The sequence below is a fragment of the Lissotriton vulgaris genome, chromosome 9 (assembly GCF_964263255.1).
Source record: "Lissotriton vulgaris chromosome 9, aLisVul1.2, whole genome shotgun sequence".
NCBI classification, from domain to species: Eukaryota; Metazoa; Chordata; class Amphibia; order Caudata; family Salamandridae; genus Lissotriton; species Lissotriton vulgaris.
In genome coordinates, this window is record NC_141697.1 from 332,093,475 (window position 1) to 332,116,681 (window position 23,207).

General features: G+C 49.8%; 2 protein-coding genes across 7 annotated transcripts in view; one reads left to right on the plus strand and one right to left on the minus strand.

Moving 5' to 3' along the window:
- Window positions 1-23,207, minus strand: part of DGLUCY (D-glutamate cyclase) — a 279,618-nt gene that overhangs the window by 71,465 nt on the left and 184,946 nt on the right. The gene's annotated exons all lie outside the window — the stretch shown is intronic.
- LOC147690077 (uncharacterized) lies at window positions 1,736-6,391 on the plus strand. The gene is made up of 2 exons (XM_086937263.1): window positions 1,736-2,872; window positions 6,035-6,391. The coding sequence occupies exons 1-2, from the start codon at window positions 1,736-1,738 to the stop codon at window positions 6,389-6,391; spliced, it is 1,494 nt and encodes a 497-aa protein (XP_086793389.1).

A 23,207-nucleotide genomic window follows, 5' to 3' on the forward strand; every position in this document is an offset into this window, starting at 1 on the left:
AGACTTGACTCCAGCCAGCCTAGTGTGGTACCAGCCCCACCAGGAGCAGCCTGTCTAGCTGCTCAGCCCATCTCTAACTGCTACACTCATCCACTCAGACAGCCAGGCATTCCACGCATCACAGGCACACCAACATTCTATGACCAACTCACACTCTGGCTGAGCAGCTACAGGCAGCAGGACTGGAATACATGTTTTACAACTAAGTAGGGTATAACACATACCTAAAATAGGAACATGCCTAAAATAGAAAAATGCTATGTTTCAAATTAATCTAAAAGATTGAATTCAATTAAAAGGCGCTCATGCCGGAATAAGCTCTGTGCATACTGAGGTGTCTGAAGCCTTAATTATGCTACAGAGGCGTTACCGGTAGCCCTCGATGCCAAAGCAAACTAAACAATAGGTTTGAAATGTGAAATTTCTCAGAACTGAAAGCATTCCACAAATGTTAGATCCCCTCCAGTTTTACCAAAGAAAGCTGTGTACCAGAACCTAGGCACAATAAAGTACCTTCCCATAAAATACAATATTGGCAAGTTATGTCATGAGTGAGTTTATGACTTCTCACTGGAAGCAATAAGACAAAACATAGATACTTTGCATGAAAATGTTAATGTGTATGTGTTTCTTAAAGATCCAAAGAGACACAAAGTAGAGTATAACGTGATGTAATTGTTTTTAACAGAGATTTTAGAAAGTATGAAAAATGGTTTATACCGAAACATTCCACGAAGATTGTTGCTCATGTCATCGTCATTCTTTATTCAGGTAATAAAAACATAAAAGACACAATAGCTAAACAAAATACACAGCACCATGTAAAAATACATTCAGGGCAGAAAACGCTCAAACACGACAGAGGTAACAGTAAATACAACTGTAGCAACAAACCAACCATGTAAATAAAAACACTGGTGCAAATAAAACACCCTAGTCCCTCGTCATAAGGTGCATCTCCGGTTTAACGGATGAAAGGATACAATATCGAAACTGAGCAAATCTCAAAATAGGTGTGTCACGGGTCTGACTGTCAAGAGACATCTGAATTTAAAGACTGGTGGTGCGCCACCCCCCTTTCACCTTGCGTCTTGTCTCAACAGCCGCAGACTTCTACGTGGCATGAGGAAGAAGGAGACCCCGACACGGAATGGCCATCAGGTGTGAATGTATACGGCTCCTTTAAGGCCGACGGCTGGGATTGTGGAGTCACGCCCCTAGTGACGACAAAAGCAGGAAGCACGGCATCGAAGACGGACGGCGTTTTCCCCGAGGAGGAGATCGAGGAGGAGAGCAGCACGGAACCAAGTCCAGGAAGAGAAGCAGACGGAAACGACAAGCCAGGAGGCCAACGGTCGGACGAGTCGCCCTGCCACGCGCCCACGGGAGGAGCGTGGCTTAAAGAGGTACGGGGCCGGGTCGCGGGTTGGGTTGGGAGGCGGAGACAGCCCCCGGCGTAACACTTCCTGCAACCAAACCCTTACCTGAGCACGAGCACCTTCCGTCACTCTAATATTTAATTGGAGCACTTCACGGGGTTTGCGTGTCCCTCACTCCCGGTCCTTGTATGTGTCCAACCAGAGTGCAGGCAGTAATTCGCCTTCTCTTGATTTCCTTTTCTTTCCGGTACCACGTGGAATCCTGTTGTTGAGACGTATCAAGATAAAGACTTCCACGACCAGAAGGCACCGCGGCATTCAGCGAAACCCAGAGACTAAAGACTACTTACCTGTTCATGAAGAAAACATATATAACAATAAAGCCCTCCTTAAAACCTTTAATCAAGGATCCAGTGTTTCTCTTTGAACCGGCCCCTCCCACTCCAGTGGTCGAACCTCCAATCCTTCCTGAGCCCCCGGGACATTTGGTGTCAGAAGTGGGATCTGCTTCATCATCCATCAGAGAGATCAAGATGGAGACCCTGATCGACCACCTCATAAAAGGGCAGGAGAAGTTAGGATGGGCCGTGGAGAACCAGCTGTCCATTGCTCAAGCGGACCGAGAACTTTTTACTAAAACAATGACCGCACACGTAGAGGGTCTTAAGTCCATACCCTCTGTCCAACAGGCGGCCACGGGCGAAGGACGGGTACACACGCCACATCCGTCAGGGATGGCCCTCCAAAAATATGTACCCGGTGAGGATCCTGACGCATTTTTGGTAAACTTTGAAAGGGCGGCTCGGGCTATGAGCTGGCCCGAAGAAAAATGGCCGTTCTTTCTCGCCCCTCTCCTGACTGCCGAAGCCCAATCTGCATATCAAGCGGCGAATCCCCTGGGGACAACCCCATATACGACTATTAAAATGGTCATATTGGACCATCTAGGGTTGGACCAGGAGGCCTATAGGGTCCGTTTCCGAAAAGAAAAAGGGGTTCCTGGGGAAAACCCGAAAACGCTGTTCTTCAGGCTAAAAATGGCGGCTGACAAATGGCTTCGCCCTGATGTATGTACCAAGGAAGAAATACTGAATAAAATCTACGTAGAGCAGTTTATGGAGGCGTTACCATATGCGACCCAGCGTTGGCTCAAACAGCATGTAGGCCTGACAGTAGAACAAGCCATTGAGATGGCATCCCAATATGCCAGGGCGCAACCCAAGTCTATACCGTGGGAGCCAGAAAAAAACTCCAAAGGTACTCCTATCATCAAAACGGACAAAAGGCCAAAACCAGTACTCGAGGCTCCCCGACCCTACAGACCTCCCGGTATGATGGTTCCTCCAACAAAAGGACCTCAGTGTTTCGAATGTGGCGAGTGGGGCCACATAGCCAGGATGTGTCCCAAAAGGAAGAGCCATGAGGAACCCATGGAGGTGGGGTACCTGCCCCGGACTGTGATGTATTCCGCCGAAATGGGCAGCACGTTTTACGTGAGTATAAAGATGAATGGGTTCCAATTGAAAGCATTGTTAGACTCAGGGTGCAGGCAATCTGTGGTACAGTCCAGATTCGTAACCCCGGACCAGATGAATCATAAAACTCCCGTATATATCAGGTGCGTCCATGGGGACGTAAAGCCTTACCCCATGGCCTACATCACTCTAACACCGCAGGATAGGGACCCCTGTACTGTTAGCGTAGGGGTAGTTGATTCCCTGCCTGAAGATATGATCCTGGGGACCGACAATCCAGAATTCCTGTCCCTATTTAAGGAACACCTTTGCACAACCAGGAGTGGGGTGCATATACCATCCTACCTGTCCCCCGAACCCTGGGTTATTGATCGCAGTTTCAGATTTGCCCAGACTGAAGACAGATCCCTTTTCAACGCATGGGAAATCGCACATAGCTCAGACAATCAGACCTCTACAGTATTTCCCCGCTTTTTGATCAAAAACGATTTGTTATACAGACAAGCCAACCAAGAAGCAGAGATGCAGCTATTGGTTCCCCAGTCTTTCAGAGAACAAGTGCTATTCTTTGCACATGCCCACTTGATGGCAGGACATGCCGGCAAGGAAAAAACCACTGACTGTATCCTGCGCAACTTCTATTGGCCGGGTATTTACAAAGATGTTCAAGAATTCTGTGCCCGGTGCGAGGTCTGTCAACGTAGAAACACACAGCGCCCTCCGGCTGCCCCCCTACAAAGGATGCCCTTAATTGGTGTCCCCTTCGAGCGAGTGGGCATGGATCTGATAGGGCCCCTACCAAAGACGGGAAGAGGCTTTCTATATGCATTGGTAATCGTGGACTATGCCACGCGATTTGTGGAGGCTTTTCCCTTAAAGAACACTACCACAGCGGCCATCGCTGAAAAATTTGTGGAACTTTTCAGTAGGGTAGGTTTTCCTAAAGAAGTTTTGACCGACCAGGGGACTCCCTTCACCTCAAAATTAATGAAGGAGGTGTGTGCCTCCTTGGACATAAAACACTTGAAAACCTCGGTGTATCACCCCCAAACTGATGGTTTGGTGGAAAGATACAACCAGACTCTGAAGCAAACACTAAAGAAAATGCTGACGGCGGAAGGGCCCGCCTGGGATCGGCTCCTACCTATCGCCCTTTATGTGATAAGAGCCCAAAAGCAAAGCAGCCTAGGATGCTCATCGTTTGAGTTACTGTATGGGAGGATGCCCCGGAGTCTCCTAGACATCACCAAAGAGATGTGGGAAAATGAAACGTCCCAGGAGCAAAAATCCATGTTGGAATATACCTCTCAGCTCCGAACTAGACTTGGTAAATTAAGAGAACTCGCCTATACAACCATGGAGCATCAACATGAGAGATACAAGAAATCTTTTGATAAAGGTAAAAGACTAAGATCCCTGGACGTAGGAAAATGGGCTCTAGTGCTACTGCCTTCCATCAGTACTAAGAATAAGCATGAGTGGCAAGGCCCATATCAGATCACGGAAAAAATCGGAAACACTACCTATAGACTCCGATTAGCCCCTCACAAAACACAAATCTACCACATCAATCTCTTGAAAGAGTGGTTGGGACCCCTACCCCGGGTGGGACAATTCGTAGGGCAGATGGATGTCCGACATGACTCTACTCTAGAACAGTTGGTGGTGAACCCCGAGCTGACTCCCCAGGAAAAGCAGGAGTTAACAGAGACTCTAACCCCGTATACAGCAGTGTTTTCCGACTTACCAGGAAGGACGGAGTTAGCAGAGCACTGCATCGAAACTCTTCCGGGGGAAGTGGTAAAACAAAGGCCATATAGAATTCCAGCAGCAAGAAAAGAGATTGTACGGAAAGAAGTGCAGGACATGCTCGAATTGGGAGTCATACGCCCTTCACAGAGTCCTTGGTCATCCCCGATTGTTCTAATTCCAAAACCTGATGGCACAAAAAGGTTTTGTATGGACTTTCGTGCATTAAATGCTGTCTCGCAGTTTGATACGTATCCGATTCCTCGAGTCGATGACTTGATTGAAAAAATTGGAGACGCCAAATTTATCACCACCATTGACCTCACGAAGGGGTATTGGCAGGTCCCCCTTCGGGAGGAGGATAGAAAGAAAACAGCATTTGTAACCGATGAAGGTGCTTTTGAGTTTACCGTCCTGCCTTTCGGATTACACGGCGCCCCGGCAACATTTCAGCGCCTGATGAACAAAGTCTTACAACCTTATTCACACTTTAGTTCAGCTTACTTGGATGACATAGTCATTTACAGTCAGAACTGGAAGGAACATTTGAGACACTTACAAACCATTCTGGAAGCCCTACAAACAGCAGGTCTACACATCAATGCAAGAAAATCGCGAGCAGCTTTTCAAAGTGTGAAATACCTGGGCTACGTGTTGGGTGAAGGAACCATCGCTCCCCAAAGCGAAAAAGTAAGAGCGATAGCAGCAGTTCCGTTCCCCGATAACAAAAGGGACCTTAGAGCCTTTCTTGGCCTGGTGGGTTATTACAGGCGCTTTATTCCAGGCTTTGCAGAGTTAGCAGCACCCTTAACCAATCTGCTCCGCAAAGACGTCAAGGCCAAGGAATTTAGTATCCCATCGAGAGAGGCCTCACAGGCTTTTCACCGTCTTAAGTCCACGATGACAACGGCTCCTGTTTTGATATCACCGGATCACAGCAAACCATTTGTGTTGTCCACAGACGCTTCTAATCAGGGGATAGGTGCGGTACTATCACAAGTCAAAGAGGGCGTTGAACATCCGATCCTATACGTCAGTAGGAAATTGTTCCCCAGGGAGTGCCGATACTCTACCATCGAAAAGGAGGCCTTGGCAATCAAATGGGCAATTGACAAATTGCATTACTACCTGGAGGGCAAGCCCTTTGTTCTACACACAGACCACGCTCCCCTGAAATGGATGCATCAAAACAGTAGCCACAACCCCCGGGTGTTGCGATGGTTTCTGTCCTTACAACCCTATGCATTTACTGTGCAACACCGCAAAGGAAGAGACAATGCAAATGCAGACTTTTTATCCCGGGTGTTTCCTCTCCCCGATCGGGAGATGCCAGGGGGGGAGGTGTGTCACGGGTCTGACTGTCAAGAGACATCTGAATTTAAAGACTGGTGGTGCGCCACCCCCCTTTCACCTTGCGTCTTGTCTCAACAGCCGCAGACTTCTACGTGGCATGAGGAAGAAGGAGACCCCGACACGGAATGGCCATCAGGTGTGAATGTATACGGCTCCTTTAAGGCCGACGGCTGGGATTGTGGAGTCACGCCCCTAGTGACGACAAAAGCAGGAAGCACGGCATCGAAGACGGACGGCGTTTTCCCCGAGGAGGAGATCGAGGAGGAGAGCAGCACGGAACCAAGTCCAGGAAGAGAAGCAGACGGAAACGACAAGCCAGGAGGCCAACGGTCGGACGAGTCGCCCTGCCACGCGCCCACGGGAGGAGCGTGGCTTAAAGAGGTACGGGGCCGGGTCGCGGGTTGGGTTGGGAGGCGGAGACAGCCCCCGGCGTAACACTTCCTGCAACCAAACCCTTACCTGAGCACGAGCACCTTCCGTCACTCCCATAGTTAATTGGAGCACTTCACGGGGTTTGCGTGTCCCTCACTCCCGGTCCTTGTATGTGTCCAACCAGAGTGCAGGCAGTAATTCGCCTTCTCTTGATTTCCTTTTCTTTCCGGTACCACGTGGAATCCTGTTGTTGAGACGTATCAAGATAAAGACTTCCACGACCAGAAGGCACCGCGGCATTCAGCGAAACCCAGAGACTAAAGACTACTTACCTGTTCATGAAGAAAACATATATAACAATAAAGCCCTCCTTAAAACCTTTAATCAAGGATCCAGTGTTTCTCTTTGAACCGGCCCCTCCCACTCCAGTGGTCGAACCTCCAATCCTTCCTGAGCCCCCGGGACAAGGTGTAAGGAAGCATTTTCTAGGCAGGCTATAACATTTTAGAATATAAGAAACATATTCCCAACTTGATAGATACCCGGTTGAGATATGGAGCCACAAAGACCAACACCATATATGGATGTTGGCGCACATTTGATTTTATAACCGGCCACCATTTCATTCATTCAGGTGGTTTACCCCCAATCTAGAAGAGAACCTAAACGTATTGCAAACTTGGCATTCCTAACCTTGCCTATAGGTTTTCATGTACAAAGATCATCAAATAGAACCCTCAGAAATGGGAAGGAGGAGACTGAGCTTATCTTAATATTGTTGACCTTGTAAGCTCTAGATTTGGCTCCTCTGGGTCCACAGACTTTTATGAGTTTCAATCGATTGATGGTACGGTCAAAGTGGGCCATAAAGATGGTAAACTGATCCAATAGTTTCTATGTAGAACGTTTGTGGTCCTTGCCATCAGCACCACTTCAGATATTTTTCTCAGCCATTAATACAGAGTGTGAAAAGGAAAGGGGAGATCACACAACTCTGGCACACACCCGTGGTCTAGCTATTAGGGCCATATTTGACCCTGGCAGTGACATCAAGATGCAACTGTCTCAGGAAACTCACAATATTCTCATTAGACGCCAAAACGGTCATGATGTTTAATAATTTGGACCGATTTTCATGATCAAAGACCGAGCTGAGATCCATACAGGCCTAATATAGGTGGCCTTGCTCCACTCTAGTATACTTGTTCATCAAAAGGTAAAGATTGAGATACTGTGCCCAACCTAGCTCGGAAACCAAATTGGAGATCAGATAGGCATTGTTTATCCTGAGGCCAGCCTTGAGCTGTTCTTGATAATTTTGACGGCAATTTTGGTCGCTCATTCAATAAAGAATATACATATTTAGTAACTAAAAATCTGCTGATCAAATGTTGTGGTTATATGCTACCCCGGTCAACATATGAAGTGATAAATATGCTTGGTTAGACAAATACTAATACATTCTCATATGCGAAACGTAATAGGTTAGGTGTAACTACATTGTCTTCAAAACAAGATTTAGTATCAGAAGAGAGTAAATAATTGTTATGAAGCTCAGGCTGTATATAGTGCAAGCAGAATAACAGTTATTAAAACAATTTTAATGTTAAGTGTGCTTATAGGGCACATGTTAACCCATAGGTTTCTTGGCACTGACTTAAGCATGAATAGTGACATGTAGAAGAGAATAGCGCTTAGGACTATTGGTCAAAGGCTGTATTGAAAAGACATATCTTTAAGCCCTTCCTGAGAGTGATTAGGTCAGTAAGTGACCGTAAGTCTGGCGGAAGGGAATTATATTGAATAGGTGCCAGCACAGGAAACCTTTACTTTACAAAATTTCAGCATGGCCAATAGATTTGCTGTGGATGAGTGAAGATCTTTGGAAGGACCTTGCTTGGCTACAAATTTTGATGCCAGCCCATGGAGGGCTTTAAAGGCTAAAGAACACGTTTTAAAGTGTATGCGCTGTTTAATAGGTAGCCAATGTAGCTGTTTCAGGAGAAATGTATTGAGCGTTCCATGGGGGGAGGTCTTAAAGGCCAGTCGGGTCACCACGTTCTGAACTATTTGTAATCTAGCAATGTCGCATTTGGGAAGGCCAATATAATGTTAGCATAATCTAGTCTTGCTCTGGTCACCACTGCCAGAATAACCTTTAAGGTCTCAGGAGGGAGAAATAACTGCAGTTTCCTTGTGGTTTTAAGAACACAAATACATTTTAAGACTACAGCATTAAACTATGGAAGGATAGAACTCATCCAATCAAAAAGATGTAAAAGACTAATGCTCCAGGGCAGGGACAAACAAAAGAGGAGGAAGGAAAGCCATCAAATAAGAAGCAAGCAAATGAGTTTGACAAGAAGCCCAACAAATATCAATGGGCTGACTTAAACCCCGCTCTAAGTATTGGTAATCTACAAAATAGGTTTTTGACAATAAAAAGGTCCTATTGGCAAGACCTAAAAACAGCGTATCATCTGTCACTGCATTTACATGAGGGTTTTTCCTTTTCCCAGGTTTTGCACCAACCATAAAAGCCATGGCTACTTTTGTTGGCTAGTCGACAATCTTTACATTCTGTAGCCCAAAATAATATATGTTTTACCCAAAAGCACCACAGCATAGATGTCATTTAGGGGTCGCCAGAGGTAGAGGCTATTACTCCCTGGCTTGAGACGCCTGGTACTGCTCTTGCGACCCCAGGTTGCAGAGGTGGCAAACGCAGAGCAATGAAAACAAGTTAAACAGTGCATCTTTGAGCAATGGTTACATGTTTAGCTTCCACTAGGACATTGCACTTACAGTAAGGTCAAATAAAAATATTCAGAAGTATATTGCACACTCTTTAGAATACATCATATTTATTTTTATTTATTTAAAGCGTTTTATATAGCGCTGGCTAGACCCGGAGGTGTCAGAGCGCTTTACATGAGAATCAACAATGAAACAGAAAAAGTTCAACAATTACACAATAAATTCCCCCCAAAAAATAGACAATACAATTAGGAGAGGAGAGAAAAGAGAGAGAAAAGTAGTGGAAGGGGAAGGGGAGGTGAGAAAGGGAAGATAAGGGAAGAGACAGTACGGAGAGACAACGAGAAGTCTGTCAAAAGACCGACTGGGTAGGTGAAGACCAAGGAGGGAATCCACGGTCCATCTCACCTATAGCTAAACCAGGTAGCTCCATCGGGTATCAGACAGAAAAATTCAGTCTCAATACATTGAGAGAGGGGAGAAGGAGAGACATAAATAGAGGGAAGATGCGGGAGGAGACGACAGTAGGGACGAAAGGAAGTGCAAGAGTGTGGTTTAACAGTATAACAGAAAAAGATCAACAATTACTCGTTACATCAAACAATCAGCAATACATTAGGAGATGAAAGAAAGGAGAGAGAAAAGAAGTTGGGGGTAGGTGAGGTGAGAACGTGAGGATAAGAGAAGAGACAACCGTAGCGACGAGAGGAGGTCTGTCTACAGACCGACTGGGTAGGTGACGACCAAGCAGGGAATCCACGATCCATCTACCCTATAGCTAAAACAGGTAGCTCCATCGGGCATCAGACAAAGTAGTTCGGTCTCAGGTGTCAAGGGAAGAGGTTCGCAGAAAAACAGAATGGGAGGGAGAAACGGCAGAAAGACTAAGGAAAGTCTGTCCAAAGACCGACTGGGTAGGTGACGGTCGAGGGGGAAGTCCCAACACCCATCTCCTCTATAGCTATCAGGTAGCTCCACCGGGCTTTCGCCAAATATCTAGGTCTAAATGGGAAACATTTAAATAACATGGAGGGCAAAATAAATGGAGAGAAATGGGGAGGGAACAGGGAAGGTGAGAAAAGGGAGGATAGGGGAAGAGACAAACAAGGAGAGACAAAATGAAATCTGTCTTAAGGTCGACTGGGTAGGTGACGACCAAGGAGGGAGTCCACGGCCCATCTCCCCTATAGCTAAACCAGGTAGCTCCATCGGGCATCAGACAGAATAGTTCAGTCTCAATACATTGAGAGAGGAGAGAAGCAGAGATATAAATAGAGGGAGGAAGTGGGAAGAGACAACAGGAGAGACGAAAGGAAGTCTGGCTAAAGACCGACTGGGCAGGTGACGTCCAAGGAGGGAATCCCCAACCTGTCTCCCCTATAGCTAAACCAGGTAGCTCCATCGGGCAACAGACAAAATAGCTAGCTCTCAAATGACGTGGGAAATTCACAGGTAAACAGGGTGGGGACCAAGGGCCAGGACAGTTAAACAAATGAGAAAAAACCTATCTAGTTTTTAAACTTGTTTCCATGTTTCATTTTTGAGGATATAAAAAACTATACTTGCACAAACCGTGATGTGTAAATCAAACCAAGAACAGTTATTATTAAACATATGGTCCATATGAATTAATGCCGGTGGTCATCCTACATCTCTCTTTTGGGCATTTCCCTCTGATTGATCAACACATTTTCACTCTGAGGAACAGATTAGGCTTCAGTGACACCAATTATGGTGATATAATCAGGATCAACGTCATCTAGTGTCACTTCTCAGGATTCAGAGTCAAGGGTCATATGATGTCGCTTCATGTGAGAGGATGTGGCCTAATAGCTAGGGAGGTCGACCTCGGAGCTGGGGAACCGGGTTTGAGTCCTGGCAGGGACGCTCAACATCCTGTTATTCTGGGCAAATCACGTAATCTCTCCATTCCTAACAAAAATTAATGTGTCCGCCTTCGGGTCTAGCTCGCGCTATTTAAAACTCCCCCTCCCATAAAAAAATGTGGCCAAAGGGTGTGTGGTGTCACTTCTGCTCCACCTGGTATTTTGGTGAATCCACGCCCATGCACCTCAGTCAACCATTGGTGGTATGCATTGTACGAGAACATTCTTGTAGTTAATTTAATTGCTAAATCTAATTCTTTCACTTAACTTCAGAAAACATTATGTCAATTTGCTGTAAAATATTGTTTCTTTTAAGCACATGAGGAGCCAGAGCATGCATTATAGAGGCGGCTGGTTTTGCTTGACTAGGTGGTTTATAGCACTTAGTTTAATATGCCTGAAATACAAACACCGCTAAATTGCAGAAAACAACAAACAACGGCAGTGAAATTACTGGCATTTTGCTAAAATGCCTTTAACGGCAAATATAAACTTCTCAGAGACGTGAATATTTAAAGGGTGTTCGTTGTTTTATTTATTCATAGAAACATGCAGATACTTAACATGAGAAAGCAGCAGTGTTGTATGTTATTTTTTTTTTTAAAAGGCCGCAAACAGAAATCTTTCACCAAGAAAGTACATTTTTAACATGTTCCTATAGAATGTGTCTCCGGTAAACACCATTTCAGGGCCTTGGAGCAGTGAGATTTGCTAATAAGTTGCTAATTTGTAGGGTTCCGTTTATGATTTAGGAACAGTGTAAAACACCTATTTATCTAAACCTGTGCTATAGGTCGACTGTATGGTAAAAAGCAACCATTACAAATGGGCCCATTTGAGATATAAAAATAGGCTATTGGGTGTAGCTAGCTTGGTTGATCACCGGATGCTTCAGGGCAGAACTCCAGCCAAGGATCCATTTGTGTAGCACTCCTGTTGGTCAAAGGCAAATCTAAGACAAGCTCTAGCAGGCAGAAGCAGCGGTGAACCACGCAATACCGGCTTCTCACTGAAATAGTGGATGGCGAGCAGGCATTATACAAAAGTAGACTCCCATGTCCAAGTTTCACAGAAATACAAGATGGCTGGCACTGCTTTTTCTGATGTTGCAGAAGCATCACATATAACAGACCAATACGTCTGCTCTCTGAGGTGGGGTTGTGTATGGAGTACTGGAGCGGCAGGACAAACATCTGTGGAAGTCCCGGTATAGACAGATTGCAGGCTTTATGCTTTGAAGTGAGGGATGGCTGTGAGGAGGAAACAGTGTCAAGAGGCAGCTGTAATTGAGAGACCAAACAAATGTAAAAGTGGCGATTTTTCAATTTCCAGGTTACTAAATTAAGTATGCTAAAGGGTATCCGACCTCATGGAATTGTCTGCAGCTACTGCGCCCTCTGCCTCATCCCACTGGAGATTTTCAACTTCCAGTTCGGCGACTAAGTCCGAACATAGGTATCTTCACTGCAGCTTCAAACCAAGGCCATCCGATGACAACACTCCCTCCTCGGACCCCTCCTGCAGCCTTGCCCGCTGAACTTTACCTTCTCAGGCACTTTTTCTCAGAATTTCTTCTAAGTCCGAAGGTAAGAGCTGACCGGGTCCAATCCACTTCTAGTATCTGAACCGTGCTTCATTGAGGTCGGCCATATTTTTTGACTTTGACACCGTCTCACGTGATTAGATATCCACAATTGGCGTTTTGATCTTTTAGGCACTAATTTCCACAAAAAACGTTTAAAATTCATAACTCCAGTTCTACTGAATGGATTTTTGATGTTTTGGTGTCAAATAATTTATTAGAATTTACTCCATTGCTCTAAATTGGTTTGGAATGTTTCTGGTGTTGCATTTTCACTTTATTGCTGCTTGTGTGCTGCATAAATACATTACATATTGCCTCTAAGTTAAGACAGACTGCCAAGCTACCCAGGGACTGGCACTGGTTAATTCAGTGACTTTTTGTGGCTCACCCTCAAGGGATTGTGGACGTTGCTTGATAAAGGCTCACACCCCAGTCAACCAAAAACCCAATTTCTCACAGCAGGTCTCATTTTAAGATCTGTGAATGAGTCTATCTTTATCCTCTCAGGTATACACAAACATCAACACAGATCTGCTTGATCCACACATCATGACTAGATTATGTAATCACACAATGCAAAATTATTTTTATTTATTTTGAGACCAGAGTCTGCCAATTTAGGATCCTAAATTATAGGGGTCAGGTGCTACTTTGGGCATAGAATGCCCACACTTTTTTTTACAAAATACTGGAGTTTCACATTCTCCAATATCTTGCAACATAATGTGACATCCACAAACAAGTTTTCTTGTGGTGATGAGTCAATCAGCATCTCAGGATCTGCAGATCCCAAAATATCTGACGAGAGAAGAAAAAAGTTTGGTGCAAATTTATTCAGCATTTTTTTGCAGTAGTAAAGAGAAAACATTAATTGGAGCCTTAAAATGGGAAATAGTACTGTTGACTTGCCCGCAACGACAAATGCTACCTCTCCCTTGACTGCTCTACGCAAAATCTTACACCAAGATACGATTCAGGATATAACAAAAAAAAGTTGGCCATGTTTCACTCTGATTCATCAAATGAGGCCAGAGCTATTAGCAAAAATAAAAAGTTCATTTTATAAGTAAGGAGGACCTTAATAACAGCTATAGTGTTATCTTCACCGACACCATAGTACATGCACCCTCTAACATGCATGTGCAGCAGCCAGACTGATCCTCAACCTGCCCAAGAGGACGCACATCACCCAGCACCTAAAAGACCTGCTCTGACTCCCGGTCCAGAAGAGATGCCATTTAATTCTTCTGATCCACACATATAAAGCCCTCCACAACCAAGGACCAGTCTACATGAACCACTGCCTACTCTTCCACCAACCAACCAGAAATCTTTGGTCCACACACCTTGCCCTCGCTCAGACAGCATGTATCCGCTGCTGACGCTCTGGGGGATGCACCTTCTCCCACCTCGCCGCCAAAGCCTGGAACACCATCGGGGGGCGTGGCTAGCCAGCCAGCATGGCAGACGTGTACGTGTAGAGCTCCAGCACTTTGCCCCTATTTATCCTGAAACTTACCCTGAGGAGGTGCTTTCACAGCCCAAGCTGCACGGAACTGGTGTGGAGACATAGCGGGGAGCCTGCTGAGTGAAGCGGGTCCCGCATCGGGGCTATGGCCGTGAAAGCAGAGACCGCCGGCAGGCGGAGACACTGAGGGCTGCGGCAAAGTGGGGCGAACAGCGTCTGGCGGCCGTTGGGGTTGCCGTGCACTGCAGCGAGGCGTTGGGTGTTGCTCGGAGCTCAGGCGGCCTGTACATCCTACGCCGGAACTGTGGGGAGACAGGCGAGGAGAGGCTGCTCGTCGCAATAGTCGAGTGGCGCATTGTGCGGACTCGGGGAGCGGCGACTCCTTCAACTGGCCGAGGCTGGGGCCTGGTGACGCCGCCTGTGGAGGCTTGTAGGCCCCTCCGGGCGCGGCGTGGCCGACAGGCGGAGACGGACCGCTGAGCGGGTGAGGAGAGGGGCCTGGGGTGACCAGAGGAACCCTGTGACAGTGCCCCACCGCCCAGTGGAGCTGAGGCGGTGACGGAGGGGACCGGTGGCTTCGGATGTCAAACTGAGTGCTCCGGGGCAGCCGCTTGTGCTACGTGTTGGCCGGGCGGCACAGCAGACTGCGGGCCGCGCCGCCCTGGATCGGCAGCGGCGCGGGGAGACCTGTGCCCGGGGCCCGAACCGCCTTAGACCGCAGTGGAGCTCCAGGTGCATGGCTAGGGTCGAGGGGTGCATCGGTGGAGGCTGCAAGGAGGGGCTGCCCGGGGGACTGAGGCGGACTGCGACGGTCGTACCTGGGCATGAACAAGTGCTGAGCATGACATTGTGCTATGTGGGCTGCGGTGAAGTGGTGACCTGCGGTTGGCTGCACTTGGCGCCCCTGGGCTGAGATCCTTTGGACAGAGTTGCAAACTCACACATCGGTGCACTGGACCCAGGCGCCATTTTGACGCTGGCGCCATTTTGACGCTGGCGCCATTTTAGCTGGTGTTGATCCTTAGGAGGCCGCCCCTGGGGCGTGACCGGCGCTGTGCTCAGAGCCATTTTAGCTGGTGTTGATACTTAGGAGGCCGCCCCTGGTGCGTGACCGGCGCTGTGCTCAGAGGGGGCACCGGGCGCCCGGGACTGCATAGGACAAGTTGGACTCGGCTGCTGTGGCCTGTGCTGCCGGAAGACGGTGGCGTGGTACGGCGGAGGCCTGCTGGGTGCTCTGCGACAGCCGCTTGTGGTACGCGGCCGCTGACAGCCGCTTGTGGTACGCGGCGGCTGGGCGGAGCGGCGGACTATAGGCCGCTTTGCCCCGAATCGGCGGCAGCGCGGGGAGACCAGTGCCTGGGGCCCGGAGCCCGAGCCACCCCACATCGCAGTGGAGCCCCAGGTGCGTGGCTGGGGCCGAGGGTCATATCAGCGGAGGCTGCAAGGAGGGGCTGCCCAGGAGACAGTGGTGGTCCGTGGTGGTCGTACCCGGGCCTAAACGAGTGCTGAGTGAGACATTGTGCTGTGTGGGCTGCGGTGACGAGGGGTGTCCTGCGGTTGGCTGCCCTCGGGCTGAGACCCTTTGGACAGAGTTGTGCACATGCAAATCAATGCACTGGACCCGGGTGCCATTTTGCAGCTGGCGCCATTTTAGCTGGTGTTGATCCTTAGGAGGCGGCCCCTGGTGCGTGATCGACGCCGCGCTCGGGGATGGCGCCGGATGCCCGGGACTACACAGGACAAGTTTGGTTCCGCTGCTGCGGCTCTATGACCTGTGCTGCCGGGAGACACCGAAGGGGTGCAGTGGTAGCTCATAGACGCGGAGACACTGGTGCAGAGGCCTCCAGAGAGTCGGAGAGGGCGCAACCCTACTAGAAAACGCGGTGCAGGTCAGTCAATTGTCAGGGGCACCTGCGGGGCGGACGCAGGCTGTTGGGCGCTGGAGCCTGGCCTGCGCTGGCGCTCGGTCCGGATCGCGACCCTCCTGGCTGCAGCTGGTGGCACTGGACTGGTGAAGTGTCGTCTCCTCTGGGACACTGGTAAGGGCCTGGCGCTGGGTGTCCGGCGGCTGTCGGCAGGTGTGGATGCCTTCTGCACAGCAGCTGGCGATGGGCAGGCTCAGAGATAAATCCCTGCAGAAGCAGCAGGTAGCATATGGACTGGGTTTGTCGCATGGATCGCAGGGTGACAGTCTGGGCCCGACGGCGGCCCTTGCGGCCAAGATGGATTCTGTGCTGGCAGCGGTGGAGCGCATAGGCACTTCGTTGGAGCAAACAAAGGTATCCCTGGAGGCCCGGATTGACAAGATAACGTCAGACTTTACTTTACTTTACTTCATGCCGACCATTGCAAGCGCCAGTCGTTTCAGGAGTTGCAGCCGGTGGTGCAAAATCATGCTTCGGCACTTCAAGACATCATAGATAGGGTCCATGTGCTGGAAGATCGCATTGAAGACGCGGAAGGGAGCTCCCGGCGCAACAACGTTCGGGGGGGTCGGGCTTCCGGAAGGTGAAGAAGGGAAAGACCTGGAGCGGTATACTGAGTCCTGGCTGAGGGACCTTCTGCCCCCGGGGGTGTTGTCCCCGCACTTCATAGTGTAAAGAGCGCACAGGGTGCCAGCGCAGAAGCCTCGACCTGGAGCCCAACCTCGCCCGTTTCTCTTCAAATTACTCAACTATCGCGATCGGGATGTGGTGCTGCGCGAAACGAGGAAGCTGGATAATCTGACGGTGGGGAACAGCCGTGTGATGCTTTTCCCTGATTATACGGCAACAGTGCAGAGAAGGAGGAGCACATATCTGGCGGTGAAAAAACAGCTGAGGGAACTGGGACTGCCATATTCCTTGCTGTTCCCTCTCATCTTCGCGTGATCACTAAGGAAGGGGCCCGCTTCTTCAACACGCCGCCCGATGTCTGGGACTGGCTGGAGGAAACGGGGCAGTGGAAGGGCACACGACCCAAGGGCACGGAGGGAGAGGGTGAATGGCAGGTGCAAAGATCGAGAAGAAGCAGGAATCGAGGCGCCCGTCGTGGCCAGGGCATCGGCCCAGCTGTGGCCAGACCAGAGAAAATGAGACTCGAGCGGCAGGAAGCGCTTGAAGCGGTTGTGAACTTGGGAGAAGTGCAGGGCGCGATCCGAATGGCCTCACAGACACGCAGTGAGCCAGACATGAGCGGCCCGTCATCCCCATCAACTGTACTCTCTGAAGACTTGGTTATGCCTGTGGTAACACCACAATCAGCCAACCTCCTTATGTAATGTGACCTGTGGCGAACACACCAGGGGCTATACCCTTGACTTGGCACTTGATTGTGAAGCATTTCTCGTATTATTGATGTGCGCTCTGCTGCGATATGTTTGCTTTTCTCCACATATGCTCGCACTGCTGCGGAACACTGAGAGGCTGCTTGATGGAGGGTGTAATTCTTGGGCAGAGGCTAGCAGGTGCTGAATGTTTACTCCATTAGCGGGCTCCCTTGCAGGCGTTCCACACTGACCCGGCGCGGTCGCAGATATTGGATACTCCGAGGCACCTCCCACTCTCCCAGGCGATATGAGTTAGGGGTGTAGGGTAAGGTGATTGTTGGCAGCACACACACCCAGACAGCAGACACGCTGAATTAAACCCACTCTTGTGTGGTGGATCTTGTTAAAGTTTGGACGTATGCCCTACCGGGGACTCGCCCTTCTTGTTACACTGTTTGTGATCGTTCACATGTTTCAGTTGCGGCACGCTGACCTTTCTTTCCCCGCTGGCGCTCATAGGCCCCCCATGAGGCGCTCCATTGCTCCTGTGGGCGTGCGAACAGACCTGACACATGACGCACACTAACATAGTGACCTGGAACATCCGCGGTATACACACCTCATCCCGTTATTATTCAGTGTTTTCCTACCTACAACATAATAACAATTAGAGAGGAAGGGCAAGGGACACTCTCAGTCCCCAGGATAAATTTGTATCAAACAACAAAAGAGTGTCATGCGCAAAAAGGTCTGTGTTTAAGCACTAAGACAGAGACAGAAAAAAATTCCCTTATAAGAACACACTGGAGATCTTTAGGGATTTTTTAGAAGCCCTCAATCACCACCCTGGTTGGTGACATGCTTCATCATCGCGTCCACCAGGAGAAGCCGAATGCCTCCCTGGTGTGCTACAACGCCAGAATACTGCGGAGCTGGTTTTTCGTGACTTATAGTGGAAACTTCCATAACAATTTTTTGGTAGATTTCCCACACATATCTTTTAACCATGTCTGACTGACCAGTGAATAAAATGTTTTTGTTTGGTACAGTTTTAGACATTTTCAAATCACATTTCCTTTTTCACATCACTGTCACGAAAAACCAGCTCCGCAGTATTCTGGCGTTGTAGCACACCAGGGAGGCATTCGGCTTCTCCTGGTGGGCCGATGATGAAGCATGTCACCAACCAGGGTGGTGAGTGAGGGCTTCTGAAAAATCCCTAAAGATCTCCAGTGTGTTCTTCCTACCTACAACGTCATGAGGTGGGAATTGCCCTCCTCCAGGAGACACATATGACGTTGGTCGAGATAGACAAACTGCGCAGGCGTTGGAGGGGTCTGATATTCGGTACAACCTTCTCTGCCCATACGCGTTGCACTCTGATTTGGGTACGGGCGGGTGTCCCCTTCAACTGCATGGAAGTGATGGTAAATCCTGCGGGCAGGTATACCCTAGCGCGGGGGCAATTAAATGGCCAGGAAATCTTGTTAGGATCCCTTTATGCCCCGAACACATCAGCCCTCCTATTTAGAGAGCCTGAATCACATTCTTCATCCATACGCTGGATTCCCCTGGCTGGTTGGCGGGGATTTCAACATGGTATTAGATACGCACCTGGACAGATCTTTCCCTCCCCTCCGAGCTGCGACAGTGACGTCTAATGCGCAAGCGCTTAGGGACTGGCTTATGCACTGAGGGGTGTGCGACCTCTGGCGCGCGCAGGACCCCACAGATAGAATCTACTCCTACTATTCCCCAGTCCATGGTTTACATATCTGATTGGATCGGATAATACGCACCCAGTCGTTACTTCCGCTCCTAGCCAAGACAGAATACCTAGGGAGAACGCACTCAGACCTCAATCCCCTATGGTTCAGGATCAACTGGGAAGCAGATCACCCGCCTGTACCCACGTGGCGGCTGCAGCCTGCTGCGCTCGAAGACGCTGAGTTCCGATCCTCGCTGGTCACGGCCATCTTAGCTTACTTCGAGGCTAATGAAGGGACGGCGAGCAGCGCATTGGTGTAGTGGGAGGCACATAAAGCCGCTATTCGCAGGCACTGCATGGGGGCCACATGGAATATACGCGAAACCTTAACGGCCTCCCTTACAAGACTGGAGTTGGAGCTCCCCTGATACGAGAGGGAGGGTGAGAGGAAGTGTGAGCACTCACGCACGCTAAGCGACCAGCGCACTAGACACGCAATGCTTATGGAGCAGCTGCGCTACCATAACTATGCGGCACACATGCCAGGGCGGACAGAGCTGGCCGGCTGCTAGCCTAGCTGGTGCAGAGCGATGGGCGCGGAGTCCCCATAGGAGCACTGCGCACACCGGAGGGGGAGATGGTATACACGCAGCAAGAGATCCACTATGCTCTGATTGACCATTATAAGCAACTATACAAGTCTCGTAGCACTGGCCCCGGGCAAGTGCTGGACGCGTTCCTGGACGCTGTCACCTTGCCTGCGGCATCCGAGGACTACAGGGGCGAACTTAATGCCCCACTCACACTGGAGGAGGTGGTTGATGCAATCAGGGATATGGCAGCTGGCAAAGCCCCCAGGCCGGATGGCCTACCCGCCGAATACTATAAGGCGAACAGGGACATCTTGGCACCCCTACTACTTCAGCTGTATAACACCGCCATAGGTGAAGGCTCGTCCCCCCCGTCCATGCGGGAAGCGTTCCTGGTCTTCTTACCCAAACCAGACAGGGACCACACTGCTTTAGGATCGTACAAGCCACTGGCAATGCTAAATGCGGACTATAAAATCTTCGCAAAAATTCTCGCAGAGCGGCTTGCGGCAGTGGTCCCTCACCTAGTACACCCCAACCAAAACGGGTTTGTGCAGGCGAGATCCACATCCCTGAATCTCAGGAGGTTTTTTAGGGTGGCGGCTGAAGCGACAAAGGAATGGCCCAGGGCGGGGTGCCTGATAATAGATTTGGAAAAGGCCTTTGACTGCCTGGAGTGGGGGTACCTGGCTGCGGTGCTCTCGCGCTATGACCTTGGCGCGGAGTTCCTGCAGATGGTTCAGCTCCTCTATACGAACCCTGTGGTTCGGATGAGGCTGGGCCCATATATTTTTTAATCGGTGGCGGTAGGCCGGGGCGCCCGTAAGGGATGCCCCCTGTCCCCGCTATTGTTCGCGCTGGCTGTGGAACTATTGGCAATGGCACGGCGGCAGACACTGGGGGTGGGAATTCCCCCTGGGGGATGCGAGACACCAGGTCTCGCTTTATGCGGACGACCTGCTGGTGTTCGTAAAAGATGTGGTGCGCATACTGGAGAGGCTGGCCCACTTGCTGGAGCAGTTTGCGGTTGTCTCAGGGCTCAGAGTAAATGCGGGCAAGTCATGCCTTTATGCCTTCAATGCGGAGATAGAAGACCCAGGGTATTGTCTAAGCAACACGAGGGTTCAATGGGAGGCCGATACCTTCAGGTATCTAGGGATCCAAATCTATAGGCAGCCAGCTGACCTTTTTGAAGGCAATCTGGGTAAAGCGGTGGCAGCGCTTAAATCCCAGATACGTTTTTGGTCCTCCCTCCTGCTGACCACAACGGGTAGGCTGGCCCTTGCCAAAATGATTATGCTTCCCCGACACCTCCTTCTTCTTGTCGCTCAATGCGACGCTGCGGGACTTCATCTGGGGCACGTCCCGGCATCTTTGGCGCTAGCGAAGCTATTCCTGCCAACCGACAGTGGCGGGCTGGCCGCTTCATGTTTAGAGCACTACTACTTAGCCGCGCAGCTTCAGTGGATTGCCCGCTGGTTGGCAGACAGAGGCAGGGGCGATACCGCCACAGTGGAGGCGCCATACACACTGGAACCAGTCACTCAGCTTTTCCACCGGGTGGCAGCACCTGCGAAACCCACCCCGCTGCTGCTGGCAGTAGCGTATAAGTGCTTCCGCAGAGCCCTCTTCCTTACCCGAAGGGTACTCCCGTACGTGCCTGCAGTGCCTTTAGAGGGTTTTCTGGGAGGTGAGGGAGTCCTTACGCAGCCCATGCTGGAGCACTGGAGAGAGGCGGACATTCAGACATTGGGGGACCTCTTTAGGGACGGTATGTTGGTGACATAGGAGACACTGGTTTCAGAAGATGGGCTTCCCCCGGGGGGGTTCCTGTTGCACCTGTCCATAGTGGCAAACATGACAGCCAAGTGGGGAGACATGACATCGGAGCCTGAACAGCACTTAACTATGCAATACCTACATGTCATGGGGAGGGGTAAGCACCTGGTCCGTTGGTTTGCGGGGTCGCTAAGGATACATACAGGGACTAGCTCGGCTCCGCTTAGGGATAAATGGGAGCGCGACATGGGCAGGCAATTGTCAGATAAGGAATGGGAATTAATTCTTAAGAGCCCGGTGCGCATTCCTAGGAACCTGTGCTTCCGCCAGATACAGCTTTATGTTTTCACAGGGCCTACCTCACACCTGCGCTTATTAATAGATATTTCCACTGCACGGATGCGTCCTGCCCCAAGTGCCGAGAGCTGGACGCGGGGATCCATCACCACTTATGGAGCTGTCCCAGGCTGGGCTCCTACTGGAGTGCAATCGGCGAGTTGCTCCGTGGATGCACTGGACTCATTATACCCCTTGAATGGCCAGAATACATTTTGCATCAATTCAAGAGACCGCCTAAAGACAGGGCGTCATCCCGCTTCTTAGACCTGGGGATGGTGGTGGCTTCGCGCCTCCTTGCGAGGCGCTGGAAGGCGAGCGACCCACCAAGTGTGCAGGCGTGGACCTCCTCCTTTCAGGCGTGGGCCCGGGCGGGGTGGACAGCCATACGTAGGGAGGAAACGGTGGGGTTCCGAAAGGAACCGATGGCGGAGCGCTGGGAGAGAATACTTAGCGCATTGCAACCGGCGGGTGGGGCTGGGGGCACAGGATCTGTAGAGATTAAGTGGCACCCTTTGGGATTGGGGTGTGCCGTGGGATGCTCTCCTGTTCAATCATTCAGCTGGGCATCGTCATTGACTACTGGGGACATATAGGCTCCAGGTGTGGGTTCAGCCGTGGCTGGGACGTGCGGGCGCGCAGGGGGAGGGGGGAGCTGCCAGGGGGGAGGGGGCGAAGGAACCATCAGGTTTCAGTGTTATTGATTCTGCCGCTATTGTTCTCTTTTGCTTTCCTTTTATGGTTTGTTCACAGGTGTTGTATAAAAGTCATTTTTGTGCACAAACTTGGTGTTGGGAAGATCCACCCTCAACAATGCTAACGCACACAAGCTTAGCGTGTGATGAGTCATGGACCTACTTTGGGGCGGCTGCCCCGACAGCAAGTGTTTTGCCAGTATTGGGCGGGTACTCTCTCTTCCTTCTTACTCTACTCATGGTCCAGTACCCCATACTTATATGATGTAATGTCTCTCAATGCACGTCTGACATGCCCACTTACTGATACTGATACTGTTGAAATGTCTAATGTACTGTGACATCTTTTTTCAAAAATCACTAATAAACAGATTTGAAAAAAAAAAAAGCCTGGAACACCATCACTCTTCACCTCCACACCGCACCCTCGCTGCCCCATTTCAGGAAGGGACTCAAGACCAGGCTCTTCGACTGATGCCTGCAGCACAGAGCCGGGATACCCCCGTGGAGATTGGCCGCACTATACAAATACAACTTGATTGATTGATTACATGTATATATATATATGTGTGTGTGTGGAGGGTGCCAATTGTATATTATTCGCATTAAGTATTATCATCCCCTTAGCATCTACAAACAGTAACATACTATCGGTTTACTCAACAGTGAGTCCTTGTAAACTGAACTTTGCCAAAACAAACACCCAAAAGGCACCTGCAATAGTTTAACTGAGTAATGTGTTTGCAGTTGTTGCACAAGTTTACCAGGTAACAAGTATGAACTTACCCTAAGTACACTGACGTGGTCCAGTTTAACCAAAGAAGAGAT

What these genes read in the sequence shown, in the direction of transcription:
- LOC147690077 (XM_086937263.1), top strand. Translation starts at nt 1,736, where the DNA reads ATGAAGAAAACATATATAACAATAAAGCCCTCCTTAAAACCTTTAATC. An exon ending in AAATGGGCAGCACGTTTTAC is followed by an intron (nt 2,873 to 6,034) that starts GTGAGTATAAAG and finishes TTGTCTCAACAG; the next exon opens with CCGCAGACTTCTACGTGGCA.